Source organism: Ambystoma mexicanum, chromosome 5p (assembly GCF_040938575.1).
Source record: "Ambystoma mexicanum isolate Mex_15411 chromosome 5p, UKY_AmexF1_1, whole genome shotgun sequence".
NCBI lineage: Eukaryota > Metazoa > Chordata > Amphibia > Caudata > Ambystomatidae > Ambystoma > Ambystoma mexicanum.
Genome location: NC_090930.1, coordinates 1,360,354,615 through 1,360,379,424, shown reverse-complemented (window position 1 = coordinate 1,360,379,424; position 24,810 = coordinate 1,360,354,615). Strand labels below are relative to the sequence as shown.

General features: G+C 45.6%; 1 protein-coding gene across 1 annotated transcript in view; it reads left to right on the top strand.

Annotated features, from left to right (window-relative positions):
• The window catches only part of DNAH5 (dynein axonemal heavy chain 5), a 4,235,244-nt gene that overhangs the window by 3,749,781 nt on the left and 460,653 nt on the right, over nucleotides 1-24,810 (top strand). The window contains exon 69 of the mRNA XM_069613779.1: nucleotides 24,035-24,156. Coding sequence (XP_069469880.1) covers nucleotides 24,035-24,156 — 122 coding nt within the window. The remainder of the gene's footprint in view (nucleotides 1-24,034; nucleotides 24,157-24,810) is intronic.

Below are 24,810 nucleotides of genomic sequence, written 5' to 3'. Positions count from 1 at the left end.
CGGAGATTGTGTTCTATATAACTTGTTAGGTCCCCAGATATCCCTATTCCCAGGTATCGAAAGCCCTGTCGTTCCACCCGGTACGGGCACTCCTGGGGGATTGCTTGTTCTCCACCCTTTACCGGAAAGAAGACTGATTTCTCCCAGTTGATTCCGAGTCCGCTGAATTCCCCAAAGCGGATGAGCAGTTGTGTTACAATGGGGGAAGACCTTGGCGGGTCACCCAGATATACAAGGAGGTCGTCTGCATACAGGGATGTACGATCCTCATGTCCCTCCGGCCATCTGAATCCTTTCCAGGCGGTGTTTTGGCAAAGCCAAAGAGCCAGTGGTTCGATTGCAAGGGCAAATAGGAGAGGGGACAGTGGGCATCCCTGCCGTGTACCCCGACCCAGGGGGAAAGACCTAGACGACCAACCGTTTACTTTCACTTCAGCTTTGATGTTAGTATAAAGTAACTGCACCCATCCCAGAAAGGCCTCTCCGAATCCCATACGGTGCATGATCTCCCAGAGGCAGTCCCATCGAATGGAATCGAACGTCTTTTCGAAATCGATTGCCAACAGGGCCAAGGGTTAGTTTATAATCGGGGATCTCTCCAGTGCCAGATGGAGGCGGCGTAGTTTCATCCGGGTCGATTTGCAAGGCATAAATCCACATTGGTCCGGATGGACCAGGGTGGGTGCAACTAATTGTAATCGGTTCGCTAGTAACTTAGCGAGGACCTTAGCCTCCCCGTTGATCAGTGATATAGGTCTATAGGAGGCACATTCATGTGGAGGTTTGCCAGGCTTGGGAATGACTGCGATAGTCGCCTTGCAAAGATCTGGTGGGAGAGTCCCTTCTTCCCGGGCAGCAAGGAACATTCTATGCAGAGGAGCCGCCGTTTTATCTGCCCCTAGCTTTTGCCAGGTTTCAACAGGGAATCCATTCGGGCCTGGTGCCTTCCCTGATTGGAGTTGAGATAGCGCCTCTGAAATCTCAGCCTCCGATAAGGCAGAGTCCAGCTGGTCCCTCTGTTGCCCCGAGAGAGTCGGCAGCGTTACCGCATCTAAGAGGGAGGGGTTTAGCGATGAGGTCGGGGCTGGGTACAAGTCTGCGTAAAACTCTGCAAAGGCCCCAGCAATCCCAACGTCTGAGTGATAGCTGTCGCCCTGTGGTGTAACTATTTCCCGGACATGGCGTTGTCCTTCGTCCCTTCTCTGCAGCCAGGCGAGCAATTTACCCGCCTTGTTCCCTAGTTCGTACACCCTCGCTCTAGCCTGCCAATGGGCCTGCTTAGCGTCATCCATCGCTCTGTTCCGGAGGCACTCTTGGGCGCGTTGGAGGGATCGATGAGTCTCGGGCGTAGGGTCAGAGATATGCTTAATCTCCCAGTTACTCACTTCCTCTTCGGCTTTTAGTATTTCCCGAAGCCAGGTGTTTCTTTTATGTGTCGTCCAGGAGAGAATCTCACCCCTGAGCACTGTTTTATATGCCTCCCATAGTATCACAGGGTTGTCCAGCGACTCCTTGTTAATTTCGAAGTATTCGGCAGACACTTCCTCTAGGCGATCTATCAGTTCCGGGAACCCTAGATAGTAGCTATTAAGTCTCCACGTTCTAGGGGGAAGGGGACCCTGCATACATATTTCAACTAAGAGAGGTGAGTGGTCCGAGATGCCCCGAGGGAGCAGATCTGCGGACATTGCCCTGTAAAGGTCGGTATGTGGTAGAAAGAAGTAATCCAGTCTGGACATGGAGCCGTGAGCGCCGGAGTGGAAAGAATACTCCCTAACATTCGGGTGTAACTCCCTCCATACATCTCGGAGCCCAAGAGCAGATGTAAAGTTGGCTAATCTAGTAGGAGTGTCTGGGTTGCGATTTCGGAGATGGGAACGGTCAATGTTATCATTCATGGTGTCATTGAAGTCTTCCCCCAGAACGAGTGTATCAGGGTGGTGTTTCCCTATAAGGGTAGTGAGGTCATCCAGTAACTCCTGTCCCAGCCCAGGTGGAGAATAGATTGAGGCAATAGCCACCGTCCGACCCCAGATCGTTCCCATGATGAACACGTATCGGCCCCTCGGGTCCCGTTCTACAGTTTGTTGAATAAATGGGATGCGTTTGTGTATCAGAATGAGGGTGCCCCTGGAGCCCATTGTGTACCCTGCCTGAAAGGCAAGGTGGTAGTTAGTCCTCTGAAAAAAGGCACAGTTAGATGCGGCCAGGTGGGTTTCTGTCAGGAGGGCCACATCAGGGGAATGTCTATTTAAAAATTGCCTAAGAAGAAGCCGTTTAATTCCCGACCCCATCCCATTCACGTTCCAAATAAGGAATTTCAGAGATTTAGTATGTCGCATGGGTGTTTTGCTAGTCTGTGCGGAGGATACTTATTACACATGATGGGGTTTTCAAGGGTGTAGCGATCAGTGAGAGATGGCGATATGGTACCCGCCTGTATCAGAGGGGCGGGGGTGCTCTGTAGAGTGGTACAGAGCGTCTTCAACCAGAGATAATGGTTCGTTTGACCTATGAGCATGTCACAGTCTTGAAATAACAAACAAGGTTTAGAACATTCCCAACTCACCCCCACCCTATACTCCACCCCAACACGAAGTACCTGTCGCCCAAACATAGCTGAACCTTCAACTTAAGGTGTCAGCTCAAAAACCAGACCCTTCGGTAGGGTCTAGATAAGCAAGAAAGAGAGAGGGGGGGGAAGGGAAAGAAAAAGGGCTTGACTAGGGGAGGGATGAGAGCTTCCTCCAGAGTTCCCTCCCTTGCGCACAATGTCAACATCTTCCATGGTGGACTACTTATGCGTCGGGCTCAGAGGTGCGAAAAGTGCACGCCCACATGTCAGAGCACTGCTCCTAGGCCCCCGGATTAGGGGACAATAGTTTGTTTAGTGTTCTTCCTGTTCTGCCACTGGCTCCAGGATCTCCTGTCCTTCCCGGTCTGGGTTTCTCCTCGGGAAAGCTCGCCTAGGCCTCGGTCGGGTTCTTCCTCTCGGTCTCCTCGGTCTTGCAGTCCAATCGCCTTCTACGTGACCCTCCGCCCATTTCCATGCCTCCTGTGGGTCATTGAAGTGAACAGTAGTTCCTTTATGGTATATCTTTAGTTGGGCCGGGAAGAGCAGGCCGTATTTCACATTCAGTTGAGCCAGTTGTCTCTTGAGTGGTTCAAACGATTGTCGTGCCCGCTGCACTTCTCAGGTATATTCCCGGAAGAAGGCGATTCGGGAGCCGTTATGGGTAATCGACCCTTGCGATCGTGACAGTTCCAGGAGGGCATCCCTGTCTCGGTAGTTGAGTAGGCGGGCAATGATAGTACGTGGCGGAGCACCCGGGAGTGGTTTGCCCGGTGGCATCCTATGAGCCCTCTCCACTGAAAAAAACTTTGAGAAGGATGTGGCCTCGAAGATGTCCACGAGCCACTGCTCCAGGAATAGTTCCATGCATTGTCCCTCCTCCCCCTCCGGCAGGCCCAGGATGCAGACGTTGTTGCGGCGGGGATCTTCCCTCTCCATCATCCACTCTTGATTCAAGGGTTTTAAGGCGGTTTAAGGCTTGGGACAGTTGACGATTGATCCCGCCAATGTTGTCTTCCACTTCAGAGATGCGGTGTTCCGCCTCTCCTGTTCTGGAAGTCAATTTTTGCAGGTCGTGGCGCAGGAAGGAGACATCCGCCGCCATGCTGTCTATTTTGGTCTCCATGGAGGATCGGGAGTTAGCAATGGCCGCAATTACGTCATTTAGGGAAAGAGAGCCGTCCCCCGTGGGGGAGTTCGGTCGTGTTGCTGGGCCCGCCGGGGCCAGGGTAGTAGCGACGGCAAATTGGTCCATACTGCTCTGTGTGGATGGTTTTTTCTGCCTGTCTTTCCCCATAGCTCCGGAGGCCGTGGAGCGTCCGGCACAATGGGTCGAAGGATATTATTTATACTCAGTTGGATCCTCTCCGGTGTGTGGTGTTGCAGCCCTGCAGCGGGTCAGATGGAGAGCCGCGGGTCCCCCAGAGCGTCCTCCAACAGGCTAATATGTACTTTGGGTGCCAGGGGCTCGGCGTCCTTTATTGGGGTTTCACGGAGCCTCCAGAGACCGTGCAGGCCTCCGGTGTATCTCACAGTTCACCCGCTAAGTGGTGGTCCCCTTATGCCTCCTATGCGGCACCAGAGTTTGTTTTCTCTATGGAGCAGGGGGGGGATCCCACCTACCTCTGGCGCGGTCGAGCCGAGCCGCTGCTGTCCTCCACCGTTCGGTGCTGAGTCGAGACGGCCCAAGAACAGGAGCCGCCTGTCACCGGGATCGCAGGAGGGCTCGGGTCTGTCCGGGCGTCCTCCGGATGTCAGGAGGGTCAACTGGTGTCCGCCTCGTATACCGCTCCACACCGCACCACGTCAGGCCGCCCCAAGCCCCAGTCATGCGGAGGAGGTCTGCCCTCAGGCCCCGGCAGCCATCTTGGTTTCGCAGTTCGGACGGGGCCGCCGGCCTTCAGAAAACTGTAGATTTGGCCGCAGGGTAGGCAGATAGGTGCCCAGATTTCAGTCGATCCCAGCCCACAGCTTCACGGGCACAATCGCGGCATTGGTGTCGCACGAAATCCCCAGGAATCAGGATAAAAGTGCAGGATTGTATCGGCGCTTACGGGAGCCCACTCGGCTCACGTCCGCATCGTTCGTGCGCTAGCCACCCCCCGGCTTCTCTCCCTTTTTAAAACAAATTATTAGAGTGCCATCTGCGTTAAGCGCTCACCGCTGTCTGAAAATAAGTGGGGCTTTACTTAAGAATTGTCTAATATTCTTTTAAGGGAGTGTATATCTTTTAGTGACCGTGTTTTTGAACTGCTTAACATTAGTGCCTGTGTGTTTTACTAGATGTGGTTTTAAATAAATAATTATATCTCTTTTACACCAAGCTCTGGTCAGTGTTAACTTGTTCTACTGTGCTCTTTTGACCTATTGTGAATACTCTGTATACTGCCTAACTCTTCTTGAGGGAAGTCTGACTGCTCAGCCACAGCTACCAAGTGAATCTGTGTGGTACATACTGCTAGCAAGTGGGTTTACTGCCAAACACCTGTAGTCTTAAATCTTTTGCAGTGGTCCCAGAGGGAACTGCACAGGTTTCTGCCTAACACTGGTGTACAGTGGTGTGATTTGTATTGAGTATACACTTTAGAGTGCTTTTTGAACACTTTAGGACAACTAACCACAGAGCTTAGCACTAAAAAGCTGATTTTCTAACTATGTCTGCTATGGAGAGTTATACCCTAGAATCATTGTCTGCCAAAACTGCTGATTGCTTAAAAGTATTGTGTAGACATAAGAATCTCTCTGAGAAGGGCAAGAAAATGGAACTTATAGAAAGATTGTTAGAAAACCAAAGTCTGGGAGGTACAGAGGAATCTACCCCCACAGCAAATGTAGAAAACAGTGATGGTATTGATCTGAATCAAACTCTTGATAATGAGTCAGAAGAGGAAAGTGAACCTAATGAAGTTAGCCACTCTGAGCCTCTGTCTGCCTTACCTACTGTACCTACTGGGCCTATACCAGGTCCTACATGTAACCCTGCTTATTTTGAACTTGAAAAAATGAAGCTTGAATTAGAGTACACACGTTTTATTGCTCAATCTGAAAGAAACCAAGAGCTAGAGTTCAGAAGAATGAATGCCCAGGCTGAGCAGAAGCAAGCTGAGTTAAGACTCAGAGAAATAGAGCTTAATCATGAACTAGAAATGAAGAAGTTGTCTGTGGAAAATGCTTCTCTCTCCTCTGGTTCCTTTAGGAGTTCCAGTCCCAAAAGACCCCGGATGCCTAAGGAATTAGTGGGTATGTATGAACCTAAGTTGGATGTGTTGAATTGGTTAAACATGTTTGAGTATAATCATGGGCTCCAGGACATCACAGGGAATGAGTTACTTCCCTGGTTGTTCTCTAGGCTTCCCCCTGTTGCAACTGATGTGGTAATGGAGTTGGGGAAGGTGGATAAGAAGGATTATGAATGTGTGAAACTAGCTTTGATAGCTAGATGTGGGAAGACCCCTTCCCAGTACCTTAAGAGGTTTAGGACCCTCAAAAAGCATGATGGTACCCCTTGGGCTACCTGGGTGAGTGAAAGTTTGAAAAACTTAGAGGGATGGATTAAGGGTTACAGAGTTAACACTTATGAAGGAATGAAGAATCTTGTAATGTTGGAGTCAATTTATGATGCCTGCTCTCCTGAGCTCAGACAGCACTTGGCTGATTCAAAGGAATTATATTCCAGGAAGTTAGCTTAAGCTGCTGACTTGTGGGTTGCCAACAGGGCCACTCACAAGGATTCTGGGGCTACTCAGAAAAAGGAAGAGGGAAAACAGCCAAAAAAGGACTCCAAAGAGAATTCTAATAATTCCAATTCCAAAGAGGGCCCCAAACAAAACCTAAAGGGTAAGCCACAAGGGAAACCAAATCAGGCTAGTGTACCTCCTGGTGCCAAACCAGAAGGAGGTCAGAACAAGCCACCATTCCAGAAAGCATTTGGTAAATGCTTTGTTTGTGGCTCTACTGACCATGTGAAAGGAGATCCCAGATGTAAGGGTAAACCTTCAGGGGTCCAGCTTGTCTCCTTAGCCTTCGCCCCAGAGGAGGAAGTACAAATGGCAAGTGGAAACTTTCTATTGCTGGCTGATGAACCCATTGGAGTCTCAGCCAGTGTTTTTTTTAGTGTCTCTGGGGTTGTGGGAACAACAGAACTTAGATGTCTATAATTTTATCCCAGATAATACTAAAGAGTATTATAAGGACGTTGTCCAGGTGAATGGTCAGGAGACTCCTGCCATTAGGGACACTGGGGCCAGCATAACTGTGGTGGACAAATCTTTTTTTCTGGCTGGGGATGTTGCTAAGGCACCCAAACGCCTCACCAAGTTAGCTGGAGGGCCTGTGCAGATGCTTCCCCAATTACCAGTTCTCATCCAGTGTAATGACATGACTGTGAAGATACCTGTCAGCATACAAAGTGAGGTGCCAGGAAGGGTTCTGCTGGGTAATGACTTAAAAACTCTTGGAGTAGTGTCACATACCCCCAGACCTCCTAGTAAAAGGTTACAGGAGCTCACCAGACCTGCAAGGGAGCGAACCATGAGAGGTACTCCCAAGGAGATGATGAAGAAAGAGATCACTCCTACTCCACTGGAGATGTCAGCTGCTGTCTCTAAGAAACTAGAAGGAAAAGGGAAACCTAAAACTTCTAAAAAGAACCTCACAGCCAGCACTCCAGTGCAGCCAACAAGGACTTCCCCTAGGTTGTCCAAAGTTACACCAGTAACTCCCCCTCCAGCTGAGGCTGAGAGGGAGGTACAACCCTGTGTCGTTGAACTAGACTCTGAAGAAAAGCTAGTGGAAGGCCAGGAACTCATTGGAGATCTGGATCCTGTTGACCATCCTGAGCTGCAGTCTTTACTGGCAGAAGGTGGATCCAACAGGGCAGACTTCAGTAAGGGACAGAGAGAATGTCCAACTGTGGAAGGTCTTCGCCACCAGGCAGATGCTCGGGCTGAAGGGCAAGAGCCTGGGAAATATAGGGTACACTGGGAAGATGGCCTCTTCTACAGTGAACCAACGGAGTCTGCACCTGGGGACAACAAACGACTTGTAGTACCCCAAGAGAACAGACCACAGTTCTTGCAGTTAGCCCATGAGATTCCTTTGGCTGGTCACTTGAGTTTCAAGAAGACTAAGGAAAGGCTCTCACTCTACTTTTATTGGCCAAAGATGGGGTCTGAAGTAGATAAGTACTGCAGGAGCTGCCACACCTGCCAGACTTCTGGTAAGGTTGGCTCCAAGAATGTGGCACCTTTAGTGACTCTCCCTGTAGTGGGAGTCCCATTTGAGAGAGTAGGGGTTGACATTGTTGGTCCCCTTGATCCTCCAACCTCCTCAGGCAACAGGTTTATACTTGTTGTAGTAGACCATGCTACTAGGTACCCTGAGGCAATTCCTATGAGGACTGTTACAGCTCCGGCTGTGGCTAAGGCCCTCCTTGGTATTTTTACCAGGGTTGTGTTTCCTAAGGAAGTAATCTCTGACAGGGGGTCGAATTTTATGTCCCACTACATGAAAGCCATGTGGAAAACCTGCAGAGTTACTTACAAGTTCTCAACCGCATACCACCCTCATACAAATGGGCTGGTTGAAAGGTTCAACAGAACCATGAAGAGCATGATAGGTGCTTTAGAGGACCCCCTTAAAAGAAAGCGGGACCTTCTACTGCCATGCCTTCTCTTTGCTTATAGAGAAGTCCCTCAGGAGGGAGTAGGTTATTCTCCCTTTGAACATCTTTATGGTCATCCGGTCAGAGGTCCATTGACCCTGATAAATCAGGGGTTGGAGAGTGCTCCTTCCCCCAAGCCAGTCAGAGTGACTGACTATGTGATAGGTCTCCGAAGGAGAATGTCACAAATGATGGCAGAAGCAAGTGATAACTTGAAAGCTGGACAAGCATTGGTCAAGCACTGGCATGACCAAAAGGCTAACATGGTTGAGTTTACTCAGGACCAGCTAGTTCTTGTTATGATTCCAACAAGGCAGAGGGCCTTGCAAGACAAATGGATGGGACCCTTCAAAGTTGTGGGTAAACTTGGAGAGGTTAACTATCTGGTGGACTTGGGCAATCCCAAGGAGGCTCCAACAGTCTTCCGCACCAACAGACTAAAAGCGTATGTCTCCAGACCTGATGTAGGAGCTTTGCTTCTAGCATCATCAGAGGAAGAAGAAGAGAGTGAAGCTCTTCCTGATCTCCTCAGAGGCTTACCTTTAGACGAAAAGATTGAAGGAGTAAATCTCTCTTCAAATCTGACACCTGAGCAACAGGAAGAGTGCAAATCCATGTTGAATCAGTTTGCCTCCCTGTTCTCACTTTCCCCAGGCTTGACCCCTTGGGGACAGCATGACATACTCACTGGTGACTGTCTGCCAGTCAAAAGCAGAGGATATCGAATGTCAGAAAATGTAAGAACCCACATCAAAGGTGAGGTCAGCAAGATGCTTGATCTCGGGGTAATAGAGCCCTCTACTAGTCCATGGTCTAGCCCAGTTGTGTTAGTACCAAAGGCAGGATCTAAAGAACTTAGATTCTGTGTGGATTACAGAGCTCTTAATGCAGTCACTAAGACTGATGCCCACCCTTTGCCAAGGACAGATGAGTTGGTGGATAGACTTGGTGCAGCCAAGTTCCTCAGCACATTTGACTTGACATCAGGCTATTGGCAAATAGCCCTGATAGACCATGCCAAGGAGAAAACTGCATTTTCTACCCCAGTTGGCTTATACCAGTTTAAGGTTATGCCTTTTGGATTGAAAAATGCACCTGCTACATTTCAAAGGATGGTAAACCAGGTTCTGAATGGGATGGAGGACTTCTGCATGGCATACTTGGATGACATAGCAGTGTTCAGCAATTCCTGGGAAGAACATGTGGACCACCTAAGATATGTTTTGCAGGCTCTTGGAAAGGCCAATCTGACCATAAAGGCGAGTAAATGCCAGATTGGACAGAGTAAAGTGGTCTACCTTGGACATGAGGTAGGAGGTGGAGAAATAAGGCCTTTGCCCAGTAAGATTGAAGCTGTGCAAAATTGGACAACACCTACTACTCAGACTCAGGCGAGAGCCTTCTTAGGCCTCACTGGGTATTACAGGAATTTCATTGAGAACTATGGGTCCATAGCTTCTCCACTGAATGTCATCTCCTCTCCTAAATTCCATAAAAAGGTTAGGTGGAATGAGGAATGCAATCAGGCCTTTGAAACCCTGAAAAAGGCTCTTTGCCAAGCCCCAGTACTCAGAGCTCCTGACTACCACCAAACGTTCATTGTGCAAACAGATGCTTCAAATGTAGGAATAGGTGCAGTCCTCAGTCAACTGGATGGGATAGGTAGGGAGCACCCCATTTGCTTCATCAGTAGAAAACTGAAGGATCCTGAAACAAGGTGCGCAACCATTGAACGAGAGTGTTTTGCTATTGTGTGGGCTCTGAAGAAGTTTAGGCCATACTTGTATGGTTCTACTTTTGTCATTCAAACTGACCACCAACCCTTGAGATGGTTAATGCAAATGAAAGGGGAAAACCCAAAACTATTGAGATGGTCAATCTACCTGCAAGGGTTTGATTTCACCATTGAGCACAGGTGAGGGTGTCACCACCAAAATGCTGATGGTCTCTCTAGGATGTATGTCATCGACTAGAGGTATGAGATTCATCCAGGAGTGGATTAAATTCTCCTGTCCCTTAGTATGGGGGGGGGCGAGTGTTAGGTAGAATTCTCTCTTTAGGCTGAATTTCCTAACCTAGTGAGTCCCCCAGCAGCTTTGCTGGATTTCTGGAGTTTGTTTTTTTCTCCTGCCAAGAGTGAGACTCTTTTTCTCCCACTCTTGGACATGATTTATGGTGTTCTTTGACTGTTAATGTGTTTTATGGGCTATGGGGTCCTTTACTCCATAGGGTCGCATGTGTTTTTACTATGTGTGTTACACAGCACCCTCCGTGCAGTGACACAGGGGTGTCATATTGACACCCCACCATAGACTCCATACCCTGGGACTGACTACTGTCTCCCAGGGCATGTAAAGTCACCATTGGCTTTACTAGTCCCAAATTATTAACAGAAACCGGTACAAACCATCATATTGTGGACGTACTGGTCGGGGCAATTCGATTGCCCCAGGGTCTGTTAGTTGAGGGTGCACGTCTCCGTCCCCCCTGACCGATTTTTGGCTGGTGGCAGTGGATACTACTTTTTATATTCGACCGCGAATATATCCCTATGGGATTTTCCCATTGTTCGAGGCTACCAACTTTAATTATATAATTCTCATAGCCTCGAACATACCGCTGGTTTATTTAATTAATATTAATTCGCCGGTTGGTATTTTTTGCCAGGACTTGATTCTAAAATGGCGTTTGTGTTCTCTTCTGTGACTCCAACCCAAGTCGAGCCCTTTGTTCCACTTTTTGGTGGCCTTCTCTACAGAAGCCTCCAAAAGTGGTGCCACTCTGTCTGGGTACCACAGGGGGTGTGGGAGGGGGTTTAGGCACCCTGGACTGAGTTACCTTGGTAACTCAAGTCGCACTCTTGTGTGATTGGCCCAAGTGGTGAGCCGGCCGGCTCACCACTTAGCATGTTTGATTGACAGCTAGGCTGAGTGAATGGGGTGTGCTGCATAAAAGCAGGGCTTTGGGGACTGGAACTTCAGAAGTCGCCACATTACCTGTGAATCCGACGAGGGAGAAGCTGAGCCGACCTACCACGACGACACCACCGGTGGAGCCCTGCGGAACCGACTCACCACTTCCCGACGACAGAGAAGATCTCCCGGCTGGAGAGGCTTCTTCCCCTGACTGGTGGGCACAACCAGTTTACCTTCTTTTCCTCGCATCCCAGGACGTCTTGTGGTCGAATTGCCCGTGCCAAACACCCTGGCAACCGGATAGCCACTTACCACTGCACCGCGAATAAAAGGACCGCTCCTTTTACCTGAGAACTCCGCGGCTGGTTTCTTCCCTGGCAGTTCAACAGACTCCTGTCTTCCTCCCCGACGAGATCCTCTCTTCCCCCGGACGAAGCACCGACTTGCATCCGTTGCCAGGAACAACTGCCCCCGCTGGAGTATTCTCACCACTTTAAGGTACCGTGTTCGCCAGGCCTCCCTTTCTAAAGATTGCTACAAGGTAATAATAATCCCTTAACCTTCTGGACTGGGCTGGCCGCCTTGACCATCTAACTGGTCCCTTTCTTTGGTCCAACTCTTTTTTGAACCCTTTCAAGACTTTTGTGCACTGCAACCGTGTGACCTTGGACACATTTCGTTCTGATCCTCTTAAAGTGGATCCGGCCTTCTGAACTCTAACTTCACGGTTTTACTTTGCCTTCATCTCTTGTTGTGTTCTTGTGAAAGTGTTGGGATCTGTTTCAAATTATACTCTGCTTTTCTCTCCCTTTTTAAAACGAATTATTAGAGTGCCATCTGCGTTAAGCGCTCACCGCTGTCTGAAAATAAGTGGGGCCTTTCTTAAGAATTGTCTAATATTCTTTTAAGGGAGTGTATATCTTTTAGTGACCGTGTTTTTGAACTGCTTAACATTAGTGCCTTTGTGTTTTACTAGATGTGGTTTTAAATAAATAATTATATCTCTTTTACACCAAGCTCTGGTCAGTGTTTACTTGTTCTACTGTGCTCTTTTGACCTATTGTGAATACTCTGTATACTGCCTAACTCTTCTTGAGGGAAGTCTCATTGCTCAGCCACAGCTACCAAGTGAATCTGTGTGGTACAGACTGCTACCAAGTGGGTTTACTTCCAAACACCTGTAGTCTTAAATCTTTTGCAGTGGTCCCAGAGGGAACTGCACAGGTTTCTGCCTAACACTGGTGTACAGTGGTGGGATTTGTATTGAGTATACACTTTAGAGTGCTTTTTGAACACTTTAGGACAACTAACCACAGAGCTTAGCACTAAAAAGCTGATTTTCTAACTATGTCTGCTATGGAGAGTTATACCCTAGAATCATTGTCTGCCAAAACTGCTGATTGCTTAAAAGTATTGTGTAGACATAAGAATCTCTATGAGAAGGGCAAGAAAATGGAACTTATAGAAAGATTGTTAGAAAACCAAAGTCTGGGAGGTACAGAGGAATCATATATTGGCAGAGCCAGTCTAGATATGTTTTCTCATGGTACCATTACTGGAATTATGCTCAACATGAGTATGTTCTTACATGTCAATCAGTCAATCAGTATGTTTATTTGGATGGATGCAGCCATCAAATACACAAAAAGCAGATACACATACAATATAAAAAAATAACCATTTCATCACAATTATAAAAGAACAGTGTCCGTGCTCCAAGTTCACACCGAAATCATTACATTATAAAAACAGTTTTAAAAAAACACAATACATGCACAGTGCTCCAGATAAGATTTTGAGGTGGGAATATTTTACTCCCTGTTTTTAAACTTTGAGAGTAAATATGATTTTAAGAGAGTAAACATGACTTTTCTCCTTTGCAGGGGAGTAAAATGTTTGTGACATCCAGCAGACATGTGCAAAAACTGTATGGCAATCATTACTATGCAGAGGCTTTCTGCATTGTGACAAAATACACCTTTCATTATTTCTCTAAGGGCTAGCCATTTGATCTCTCCTGTATATATTTAAATGTTGAAAACACAAAAACCTAGCCAATTACATAGTCAAGCAAACCTGAATTGTATTGTTGGTTTTGAGGTTCAATAGCAGAAGTGTCTTTTGATGTTTAATGAAAATCCTCATTTCCTGGAGCTATTACTGCCTAATGGTATGCCAATATTATGATACAACAGTGCCGAGAGGCAAGGTCTTGATGCTAAATTCTATATCTAATCTCACAGTCAAATGGTTATTTATAAAGCGCTTTTGGCAAAACGCTGTACGTAGAACATATTTATCACAATTATCACCAAACCAAAGTTTGTACTCCTTTATCGACCCCGAAAGGATGAATGGCTGAGTTGGCTTTGCCGGGATTCGAACCTGCAACCTACAGATCATGCACAAATTACAGCAACAAGTGCTCAACCGGCAAACTGAGTTTTGACTGAGGTATAATAATCACACTGCCTAGATGTTGGACAAACCATGTATGAAGCGCTACGTAAAGTTAAATACCTATCTGGATTATCACAAGGACAGGTTTTGCTGAGTTTCTATTTCAATTACAATGTAACTTTCATTTGTTTGTTTTTGAACAGCGCTTGAACTTCCTGGAGAGTCAGGTTTTGGGTGTTTTAATTGTAGTCTTGAAAATTTGAGAGGCTAGGACACCTGTGATTGGTGTGATGAAAATCACTCACCCTTGGGCAAAGACTCTGCTGCCACTGACCATTTGTAGTAATGTACCCCATTCACTACAAGATTGAATGGATGTAAACTAGACCATGCATAGTCATCATTTTACACACTGTTTTTATAATTAGAGTGTAAAGTAAATTATAAGTGTAAATATGATCTGCCTCTGCATGATTATTCACACAGCACAGGAACTCTGAAAAACACAATTGTGCAATACTGGTTGAAGCTTTTACAAGATTTTCATGCGTAAAAAGGCCTAGTACGCACCTTATCTGGAGGCCTGCATATGCAATAACAATAAAGGGTCATCACAATTGAACCAAAATCCCCTTTCTCTGATACATGGGTCTTTTCAGCTAGGACAAAAGTGCCCAGGCTGTCGATACAGAATCCACAGCCAAAAGGTAAAGCAATGCCGACCTATGGGAATGAGTATTAATTGACCTGAGAACCAGTAAATAGTAGACCTTCCAAAAACATTATATGCTGGGCAAAACAGTATAAGGTGCTTCAAATCCTCTCTGTCTCCCACATGCTGGGGCAGCTTGATGTGTCAGGAAACCCAAGCCACTTTGTTGTGTTTCCCCTCAACTGCAAGCAGTCAAATCTCCCCTTTTAGAACTCAGGAGACGATATGGCTGGATCTCGTTCACCCTGCTTATCAGGGTGTGGTCTCTATCCAGATTAGTATCAAATTCCGTATAATCTCTTTTCTCCTTCATTGCCAGATTCAGGATGCGCTTATAAGAATACATTTGGCAATAAGTCAACAAACTATCTGGGGTAAAAGAACTCACATACTGCTTCTGGACAAAGATTCATCAATGAATGCTAGTCAGGGAATTTTGCGCCAATTTACCCTGTCCATGAGCGTCCTGATAATAAAATGGCATAAAGTGGTGCAGTCATTGCCCACAGGCGAAGCCAAAAAATAATCGGAGCTGACGCCCATTGGTCCTCCCAGAAATCCATTCCTAGTTCCCTAGGAAATGAGACACAGGGAGCTGATCCCGGGAGTCCCAAGAGCCTTCTAAAAAATGTGTTTTCCTTGACCTGTATCTCTGGTGCGTTCGTGTAGCCCCACAATGGTGCTCCATACAGTGTTGTAGCATTGGTCTATGCGGCATAGACCTTCAAAATCAAGTCCAGGGTTTGTCCCTGACAACAGGACAAAAAGTGGAAAATCCCACCTACATATTGACTCATTTCAGGGATTGACATGAGCTTGACCCATAATAACTGTCTCGGAAAATCTGACGCCCAGATAATCAAATTCCTTAACTCTAGGAATGATGACCCCATTACACACCATAGGGCCCATCTTTACCGACCTCTTCCTTCCCCCTCTTCCTTCCCCCGCACCCAATTACTGCTGATTTGGAAGTGTTGATTTTTAAGCCTAGATTATTCATGAAAACCACATAGGCATCTATCAAAATCTGAAGGGCCCTTGGGGCCCTGGCTATTAGTACCATATCAACAGCATAAGCCAGGACCGGAAAGACCCTACCCCCCATGCTTGGATAGTCCACCCCAAGTTTGTAATAATTTAAGACACTGGTTTTTGAGATTGAAATAAATATGTCCAAAAACGGTGGATTTTTGTGAGGATCTCACATCCTGATTATTTGTGTTTTCAATATATGTACCCACCTGGGCATATCAGGACCCCGCCAGGCGCCCTTTATTTTCTCTCCTAGTCCACCCGGTATCCACCAGTGCTTCCAAAACCCATTAATATAGAGGGTAAACAAAATTGGGGCCAAAACACAGCCCTGACGGACCCCTCACTCCACATCAAAGCACGCAGAGCAATGCCCCCCCGATCCACTGTGCACATAAGCTTGGAACACCCTATGGAGTTCTAGCAGTGCAGTTAAAATGTTCACCGGGCATCCAAAGAATCCAAGCTCGGCCCACAACTTTGTTCTATCCACTTTGTCGAAGGCCGTGCTCAGATCCATAAATGCAAGATACACTGCCTCCCCCTACAGAAGATGGAATTAGATATTAATAAATACAGGTTCAAACTCTGTTGTATACTTCCTACCCCTGGACGAAAGCCAAACTGTATGTCAGAGAGTACTGAACCCTCCGTTAGCCAGGATTCTATAAGCCCCAAGAGTGCCCTCCCAAATAGTCTAAGCAAGCATTAAACACTATGGTCACCAAGGGAGCCCATAAATTAAGCTGGTCCTGAAACAGGTCCAAGGGCATAGCATCGGGACCAGGGGCCCGATTACGAGCCTGTAATTTAATGGCCAGAGAAACATCCTCTAGCCTAAAGCACAATGTGGTGCGACTACTCCTAGAGTCCTCTGATGGTACTCTACCTCTAAACAGAGTGGCAAAATACTCCACCCAAACTGTTGCTTCCATATCGGTACCCCTTGATCTTTCTGTTGGTTTATAGGTCTGTCTGTCATTTACAAATTCCCAAAATGCTTTTGAGTTATTCAGCCTCGATGCCTCCAGAAATTCTTCGCATACTTCCACTTCAAGCTCTATTTTCCTCTTCTCCAACACAGAACTATAATTAGCTCTAGCCTGGATAATCTTCCTCCTAGAGATAGCCAGTGATTTTAGTGCCATCAACAGTTGTTTTTTTGCAAAGATGCAGGAATCATTAAACCATCCCCTCCTACATGGGTTCACTTTCTGCATGCACTGCACCACAAAACCCTTGGTGAGTGCCCCCAGTACATTAATAAAGCACTCCACTACCCACTCAGGTTTAACCATGCAGTCTAAGATGCAATAGATTTTCTCTGCCAAGATATCAAGATGCAGTTAAGAGTCCCAGATTCTTGCCCAATTGATTCTCCTGTTAGACACATCTTCCAAATTGACCAAACAAAGGGAGCTATCAGATGGGCCTACCCCTCCTGCTGCTCCCCTTAATTTCAAACTAATTGGGTTGTGGTCACTGCTGGGGTTCACCGCCACTTCAAAGTCCACTATCCTTTCCCACAATTCCAATGAAAGTCAGAAGTAATCTATTGTAGAGGAGCCCAAATGGTTGTTAAAGGTCTGACTGCCCGGAATAGCGGATTCTACACGGCCATTTACAGAACACATCCCCCATTTGATAAACCAAACACAAAATTGCAATCCCTTCACACAAACCCGAGCATCCTTTATTAATAGCTTCAGGATATTTAAAGACAGATCCTCCAATGAGTCAAACATATCAACCAATGGTCCAACGCCCGTTCTGAGATTAAAGTCTCCACCCCAAACAAACTTGACTCAACTATTTCCCCTATTCGTTAATTGCTCATTAATAAAGATCTTAGGTTTTTCGAACCTATTCACCTGAGCCTTGTGAGGACTGTTATAAAAATGTAGCATGTCTACCGGATCCCCCTGGGGTGATGAAATTTGCAGCATCTGTAAATAGTCCAACTTAGTCCCTACTAACTTAACCTTACAGGCCAACAAGGCCTTAATCAATATACCCATACCCCCATAGCATCTACCTCTGCCATTTTTCTTTGCTGATATCCCATGGGATACAGATCCATCTAGAAGGGGGATCTCCAATGCCCAAGTTTCCGGCAGAAGGATCATTTTGTGGGACTTCAAAAACCCTATGATATCTTCCATTTCAAATTTCCCCCTAGCCCCTGCTATGTTCCATGACAGCAGACCCACCACTGGGGATACATCCCTGTTCACACCAGAGCCTTCCCCATTTGCAGAGCTTAAGGCACCCCCTCCACCCACTTTCCCCAAACTCAGTTACAGTAGGTAGGGGCACCGTCCATCAATCTATCTCGTCAATGGACAAGAGAGGATCAAACCGAATGGAGATCACTACACCCAGTGGGGAAACCCTCCAACCCTTCATTATCTACCTTGCTGTGCAGGAGCTAATCCTGGTCCCAGAATTCTGATTGGGGCAGATATTTAGTTGGGCTGATCCCCACAAAGTCGCACCCAACCCCTCTCCCTTCTTCTATGCATTCTACCTTGGTCCATTTTCCTGGTCAACAACCCTCCCCAGAGACAAATAGAAAAAGTCCAGTGAGACCACCCTATTGTGAAGTCTATGGCCATTTGGTTTAAGCCCTCTTGACAAATTAGAATTTATCAAATATTTCACAACTAGTGGATCCGAAAAGGAGACTGCATTGCAGTCGCCCTCCACAGATTTTCACTGTGGACCAATCCACCCTACCCTTCTAGCCATCAAGACAAGACTAGGATCAATGCTCAGGCCCATCAGATTTGCGTTGATACAATGACTCGCCTTGTTCATCAAGGACATTGTGGACCCACCCTTTGGCAACCCTGCCACATCCATAACCCCCCACTAGTGGGGCTGCTGCAGGTGGTTGGTTTAGGATGCTCCTCTCCTTAATATCCCCACACTCCCAGATATCATTCCAACCCCTTGTTCGACCAAAGGAGATCCCTTGCTGACTATCGCATCAATCACTAGGCCACCACCTTGGCCCTTGTTTATAATTAAAGGATTGAGCTTTAAAGGGCCTTCCTCTTCAAACTCCAGTTCCTCCATCCAAACCTCCCTACCCCCTTCAGCCCTTTCTTTGCCCTGCACCGCGACAGTCACTGGAATTTCCTTGCCATTGACTCTGGTCCTATCAAAACTACTTTCCTCAACTTTTCTTTTAAGTTCCCTCATAGAATTGTCCACAATGGCAAGAGTATTCACTACCCCAAACTTGAAGGATTGGAGCAACTCATAAATTGACTGGAGATTCTTCTTACAAACTGGTTCCAGATCATTCTGGGGGGGGCATTACTCATACTCATAAACAAATGGTATAGGGGCTTAAGCTTTTCATCTAGTAGGGCTTCCAAACAGGATTTATCCTCCTCTCCAGAGGAGGTCACACTGGGTTACCACACTTACCAAACTCTCACAATTGGAACTCTCCACAGATACGTCGACTCCCTCCCTCTGCACCTCTATGTCTCCCTCCCCTACTCCTTCCACTTTACTCGGTTAAACCTGGTCAGCCAGAAAACCTTCCTAAAAAGCTGTTACCTGGCCATCCTTATACATATGTTTTGGGCTATTTGTTTTCCCGAAACCATCAGTGCTAATATTCAAACCAGCACTACTGCCACCCTCGGCATAACCCCCTATGCCAGAAGCAGCATCCCAAATGGCCTTTTCCGTAACCTTTATACGGTTTTCAATTTTCCTGACCATATCTTCCAAATACGAGTCCAAGGAAAGTTACATGAGATGTGACTTGGCCCTTACTTGTTGCTGGGTTGACTTAGATTGCTTAGATTATTTTGCACTCATGGACATCTTCTGGGGTCTACCCTAGTCCCTAGCTTTTCTTTTAACAATGTTGACACCAGTATAACATTTCTATTTTCTAGGTTTTCTGTGTTCACAAATCACTATGATATTCTCAAATTATCAAATTAAAAACACCTAAAACTATAAAACCATACCATAAAAACAAGAACCTGCACTAACATGTGCCACTTCAAATTAAAAACTCTATAAGACAACATGTCCCAAAGTCCAAAATCTGAAGTCCATAGACAGAATTCCAGGCAGTTCCAAAAGTTCAACCAAGCACAATATCTGGATCAGGGTCCATACCAGTAGCACAGGCAGGCAGGGAACGCCCGACGGCTCAAGGAGCAGCCTTAGTCTGTCTCTCCACCTTGCCCGCCCTCAGAGTAAAACCAGGTAAAATCAGCTAAGAAGACGCAGTCACCATAAGGATAAAATAATAGAGCACCTGGGCTATATATACATAATAGAAGTGCAAAATTCTTGTGGTAATTGACTTGATGGAAAAAACTTGTTTTGCAGGTTTGCTGGCAACAAGCCAGATCAATAGCCACAAACTAGCCTGAACCAATGATTGCGATCACCAAACTTCCATAAATCTTCGGGCACAGGGCTTAAATCCCCAAAGCTGCAGAAGGGGATCAAAGTGCATACATTGCCGTGACACCGGAAAACTTCCACAGTCTAAATATAAATATAAATATAAGGGGCACAGTGGATTTACAGGTCGGCTTCTTAGTTCACCGTCCACAATGCTCTGCCACAAACCACCAGTAACCACTTCGTCTCCCACTTCCTCTCTGTGCTGCGCTCCACACCGGACTGGGGGTTTTATGCAATGGTTCACAGGGCAGACAAAAATGCTCCTCCTCCTCCTCTGTAGAAACAATAGACATACTTTGCCACCAGTAACCACTTTGCCTCCCACTTCCTCTCCGCACCAGACTGGGGGTTTTATGCAATGGTTCACATGGCAGACAAAAAGGCTCCTTCTCCTCCTCTGTAGAAACGATAGACAGACTTTGCCACCAGTAACCACTTCGCCTCCCACTTCCTCCTGGTCTTACATGGCAAAACTGTCATATATAGGTGCAGTCAGAATGGAAATGTATAGGCACAGGAAGTGTGAAAATGTTTTGTATACTGCGATATATTGTATTGAAAGGCATCATGAAAATGTGATGGTGACTTGCATCAATTGGATTTTTTGATGGATCACCCTACAAAACTGATTGCAAATTGTCTGACTTTTTAACCAATTTTTCACATAAAGTGTGCTATATAATGCACACTTTTAACCTATTATTAAAAACATCTTGTTGGGGGGAGCAGGGGAGTGGTCCCCCCGGACCATCCTTGGTAGCAGGGGAGTGGCCCCCCCGGACCATCCTTGGTAGATTCAGAATACCTCGCTACGCCTGGTCGGTCTTGCAAATTTGCGGCAAATGTTTATGCCCCACCAATTAAAAAATTCACCAGCTGCAACTGGCAGTGTGAAAACAAACATAAAGTGGGTTCTTAGAACCCACTTTATTTTTCCCACTTTATTTTTGGAAATCACACTGTTGCCAGACAGAGTGGATGCTCCAGATGAAGAGCTAATTATTTAGAGTTCACTTGTTCTTTTTATTTTTCTGAGGCCTATCATTTTGTGCAAAAATGATAATCGTTTTGAAGGTAAGGTGGCCTGGATTTTCCCATATCCAAGTAAAATACTATTATATCAAATTTCTATGTATGATTTGCATGCATGTCTGACTCCTGATACCTCTTGCTTTTAAGCACTGCAAAATAGGTGTTATTAGATTACTTGGATTATGTAACCTCCAGGTGGGAAAAAGTTGTATACTCAAAGTTCTGCCTTGGGAACCTGCCCACAGCCGCACTCTTACATAAGAGGAATAATGCCTTCCCTCCAAATTGCATCCTATGTTATGATACTTTTGAAGACCTTCTTCATTATCTATTGCTCTTCCCTGGGACCAAGCCCTTGAGGAAACACTTCTTGAAGCCGCTCTTTGTAAATCGTGGCTGAAGGACAATTGGTGAAGCCATGGCCAAGTGCTTGAACTCTACCGTTGTTTCAGCGGTTTTTGCTATCTAAGCTCGACATGGAGAGTTCATCTAAAGAAGTGCAAGGAGCCAGCTCAGCTCCTCCTAGGAACCATTGTTTACATTTTAATGCTGTGATATTGTACAATGCCCTTCACCCTTCTTAATTGTTCTTATCTATGATGAAATGATAAATTATGGTGTGATTTTAGGGTATATTGGTGTATAGAGTGTCTATGATGAATATGTGTAGTGTTGCTTTTATGACTTGTGTCGTCGAAATAAAGCCTATGAATTGAATGCAATTGAAGTAAACAGTTACTCCCTAGTATAAATAAAAGTACTGAAGACAGTTTGCAGTTTTTCTTTTAAATTAATCAGTGGATTGTGTTATTCCTAGTACCTTTCGCATATATTTGTGCACACAACACTTTGTTAACACAACTGTTTTGTAATAGCTCCATTTTATAATGACGTTTTTGTTAGTAAAATTTACTTTATGATCTTCTATTTCCTTAATGTTTCAATACTTGGGGATTTTGTGGTTTTATCTCGTTTCATCAATCCATAAACCTTTAATTTCGGATGTTTTCCTAAATTAACTGTATGAATTTTAATCTATCTGACTGCCATGTGCCTGTTTGGTGTTAGTACACTTTAAATCTCTTTGCTTGATACCTCCTTCAAAATCTTTGGCCATGCGGTTTTGGCACGGCTAGAACAATGGATTTCTGACTCTGGGGTTCTTACAGAGACTCAATATGGTTTTCGCCCGGGCCTAGGAACTAGGGACCAGGCTTTGAACCTGTATTTGGTGGGAGCTACGTCCGTACATGTGAGGGGTGAGCCTTTGTACTTAGCATTCATAGACCTGAGCACCGGGTTTGACAAAGTAGACAGGGCTATTCTCTGGGCGGTGCTCAGGTCCATGGGTTGCCCGGAGGATTTGGTCAAGGTCCTCCATATAATCCATGAACATACATCGGCTTGTGTCAGATTCGGGGAACAGGGGCAGTGCACAGCCTTTTTTTAGACCTTCTTGGGCGTCCGCCAGGGCTGTGTTGTGGCCCCGGTATTGTTTGCCCTTTACATGAATGGTGTCTACCAGGCATTGGTTAACTCCCATACCGACTATATCACGGTGGGTGGCGGCCCCCTCCCAGTCTTAGGTTATGCCGATGATATGGTTTTAATTGCCCGTACCCCCAGAGCTTAACAATGCCTGGTGGATGTCTACACCCAATTTATGGCTTCCCATAAGCTGACTGTGAATTCACAAAAATAAGCAGTTATGGCATGTAAGAGTTTGGGTGTTAAACATCTCAAGATGCGCACGATATGGAGTGGAGGCAAGCCTATCCCGAGGGTCACCAGCTTTGATTATCTGGGAATTTGTTTTACGGAGAATTGGCGATGGTTTGGCCATGTCGATAAGCAATGTATGAGGATGAGACAGGCACTTGGGGGTTTGTCCCGCTTTCAACACAACTGCGTGGGGCACCCAATCAAATTAATTTTCGAAGGATACAGGGCTCAAACAAAAACTGCCACTAATTATGGGGCAGCACTGTGGGGTATGGAAAGGATTCCAAAAATCGAAAATGTGGAGAACTCTTTTCTTAAAAAACTGCTTGGGCTACCACAGTCTGCTCCAAACTATGGGACACATTTAAAACTGGGATGTCCACACATTGCCGATGAGTGGCTATTGGCTCCAGTCTCGCATTGGCTGGCACTATGGGCTAACCAGAAAGCCACTCTTTCACATAAGATCATAAGAGCCCTGGTGAGTAGCTCAGCTGTAAAGAAAATCTCCTGGTTTATGTACATCCAGAAATGCATTAGACAGTTAAATTGTGCTAATCTTGCCTGCCCTTCAATCTTCTTGACCCCCTGTGCGGTCAGGGCATACAAACAAATGTTTAATTCCATCTTGGTGGCAAATAGGGAGTCCGCTGCCTTGGGTATTCTTGCAAACAGAAGGCATATTGTGTTAACATCTGCAGATGCTATTCAGCTGTACTTGCTCCACAGTGATAATCCTGCAGATCGCTGGGCCTTGACCCGAGCCAGGTTTGATTGCTTATGGCTAGGGGCACAAACAAAAAGCTGGACTCATAATGTGCAACCTACAGCTTGCACCTGCTGTCAGTGGCCAGTGGAGGACCTTCTACACTTTGTGTTGTTTTGCCCACATTACACAGACCTAAGACAAAAAACACTTCTGCCACTACTTAGTCCGCTGGCTTGTCTCAGGCTAGGCCTGCTTTATGTTATCTGCTTTCAGCCGCTACGATGCCAGTGGCCTGGGGCATGGTGGACTACTTGAGAAGGGCCTGGTATCGGAGAGCTAAATTCACTGTCCAAAATATGATCAGACCATGAACATTTTATTGAATCGTTTGGACGCTTCCTGTGGATTTTATCTTGATTTACACACATGCACATTTTAATCTTTTTTTATACATATGTAATGTTTGTAAGTTAATGCCGTGGACTTTTTTAAAAAAAATGTTGAATTGGATTTTGTATTACTATGCAGTTCTATGTTGTGTATGGTTTATGGATAATTTGCTTCTGAATAAACTTAATATGAATGGAATAGAGTAATGCATTTTGTAAAGTGGTGGAGGGAATTGGTATTTTAAAAATATCATAGGAAAAGTAATTTTCGATTGGAAATATATTCTTGAAAGTGTATGTTACCTGTTTTCATTACATTGCAGCTGCATTTGATGTTGTGTTTGATTTTATGACAACTTGCCAAAATAAAGCATGTTAGCAGTTAGCACTTTATGGAGTTTAAGACGACAGCCCATTCATTCTTTCATCTATTATGTTTCTAGGTGGGGCTTCCTTGGACCTTAACGCCTGCTCCCCAAAGCCATCAAAGTGGATCCTTGACATGACGTGGCTAAACCTAGTCGAGCTTAGCAAACTTAGGCAGTTCTCTGACATTCTTGATCAAGTAAGTTTTATTTAATGGTTGCAAACAAAATAAATGCTGCATGATACTAAATAGCTGTACCATTTAAACATTTACAGTGTAGTTTTTGTCTTTGTAACTTCGTGGTTTGTAATATATGTTAGTATTAATCTGATATTCTGAAAAGTGTTGACTAATATGTTCGTTTTCCTCCCCAAATTGGCTTAAGTTTTTTATAAAATACTATATTTTCAACAACCCTGTTTTCAGACAAGTACACTATTCATTATAAATGTCATTTTTCAAGTCACTTTCTCTTAGGTTTGGTTTGATACTACTCAATAATATATTAAGTTCTGTTTGAGCAATATGAAAAATGGACACTCCTGTTATGCTGTACCTACAAATGTGCAGACACAAATTAATTCTGCCACACTCAAAATTACGCAAAGTCTCAAGATAGTTGGGGTTTGCTGAACCACCCATTGTTTTCACAATTTCGGGTGGCTACCTGTGCGTAGATTTGTATTTTCTTGAAAGCCCCACTGAGGCCCGCAAGATGACACTGAGAAGTGGAACTTATCTCAGCTTGTAGAGCTCCCATTGCTCAGGTGCTCCATAGTTTAGCCACAGTAAAAGTACTCACTTCTACTATGGCTATACATGAACAAATGCATATCTGTGATCTTAACTAGG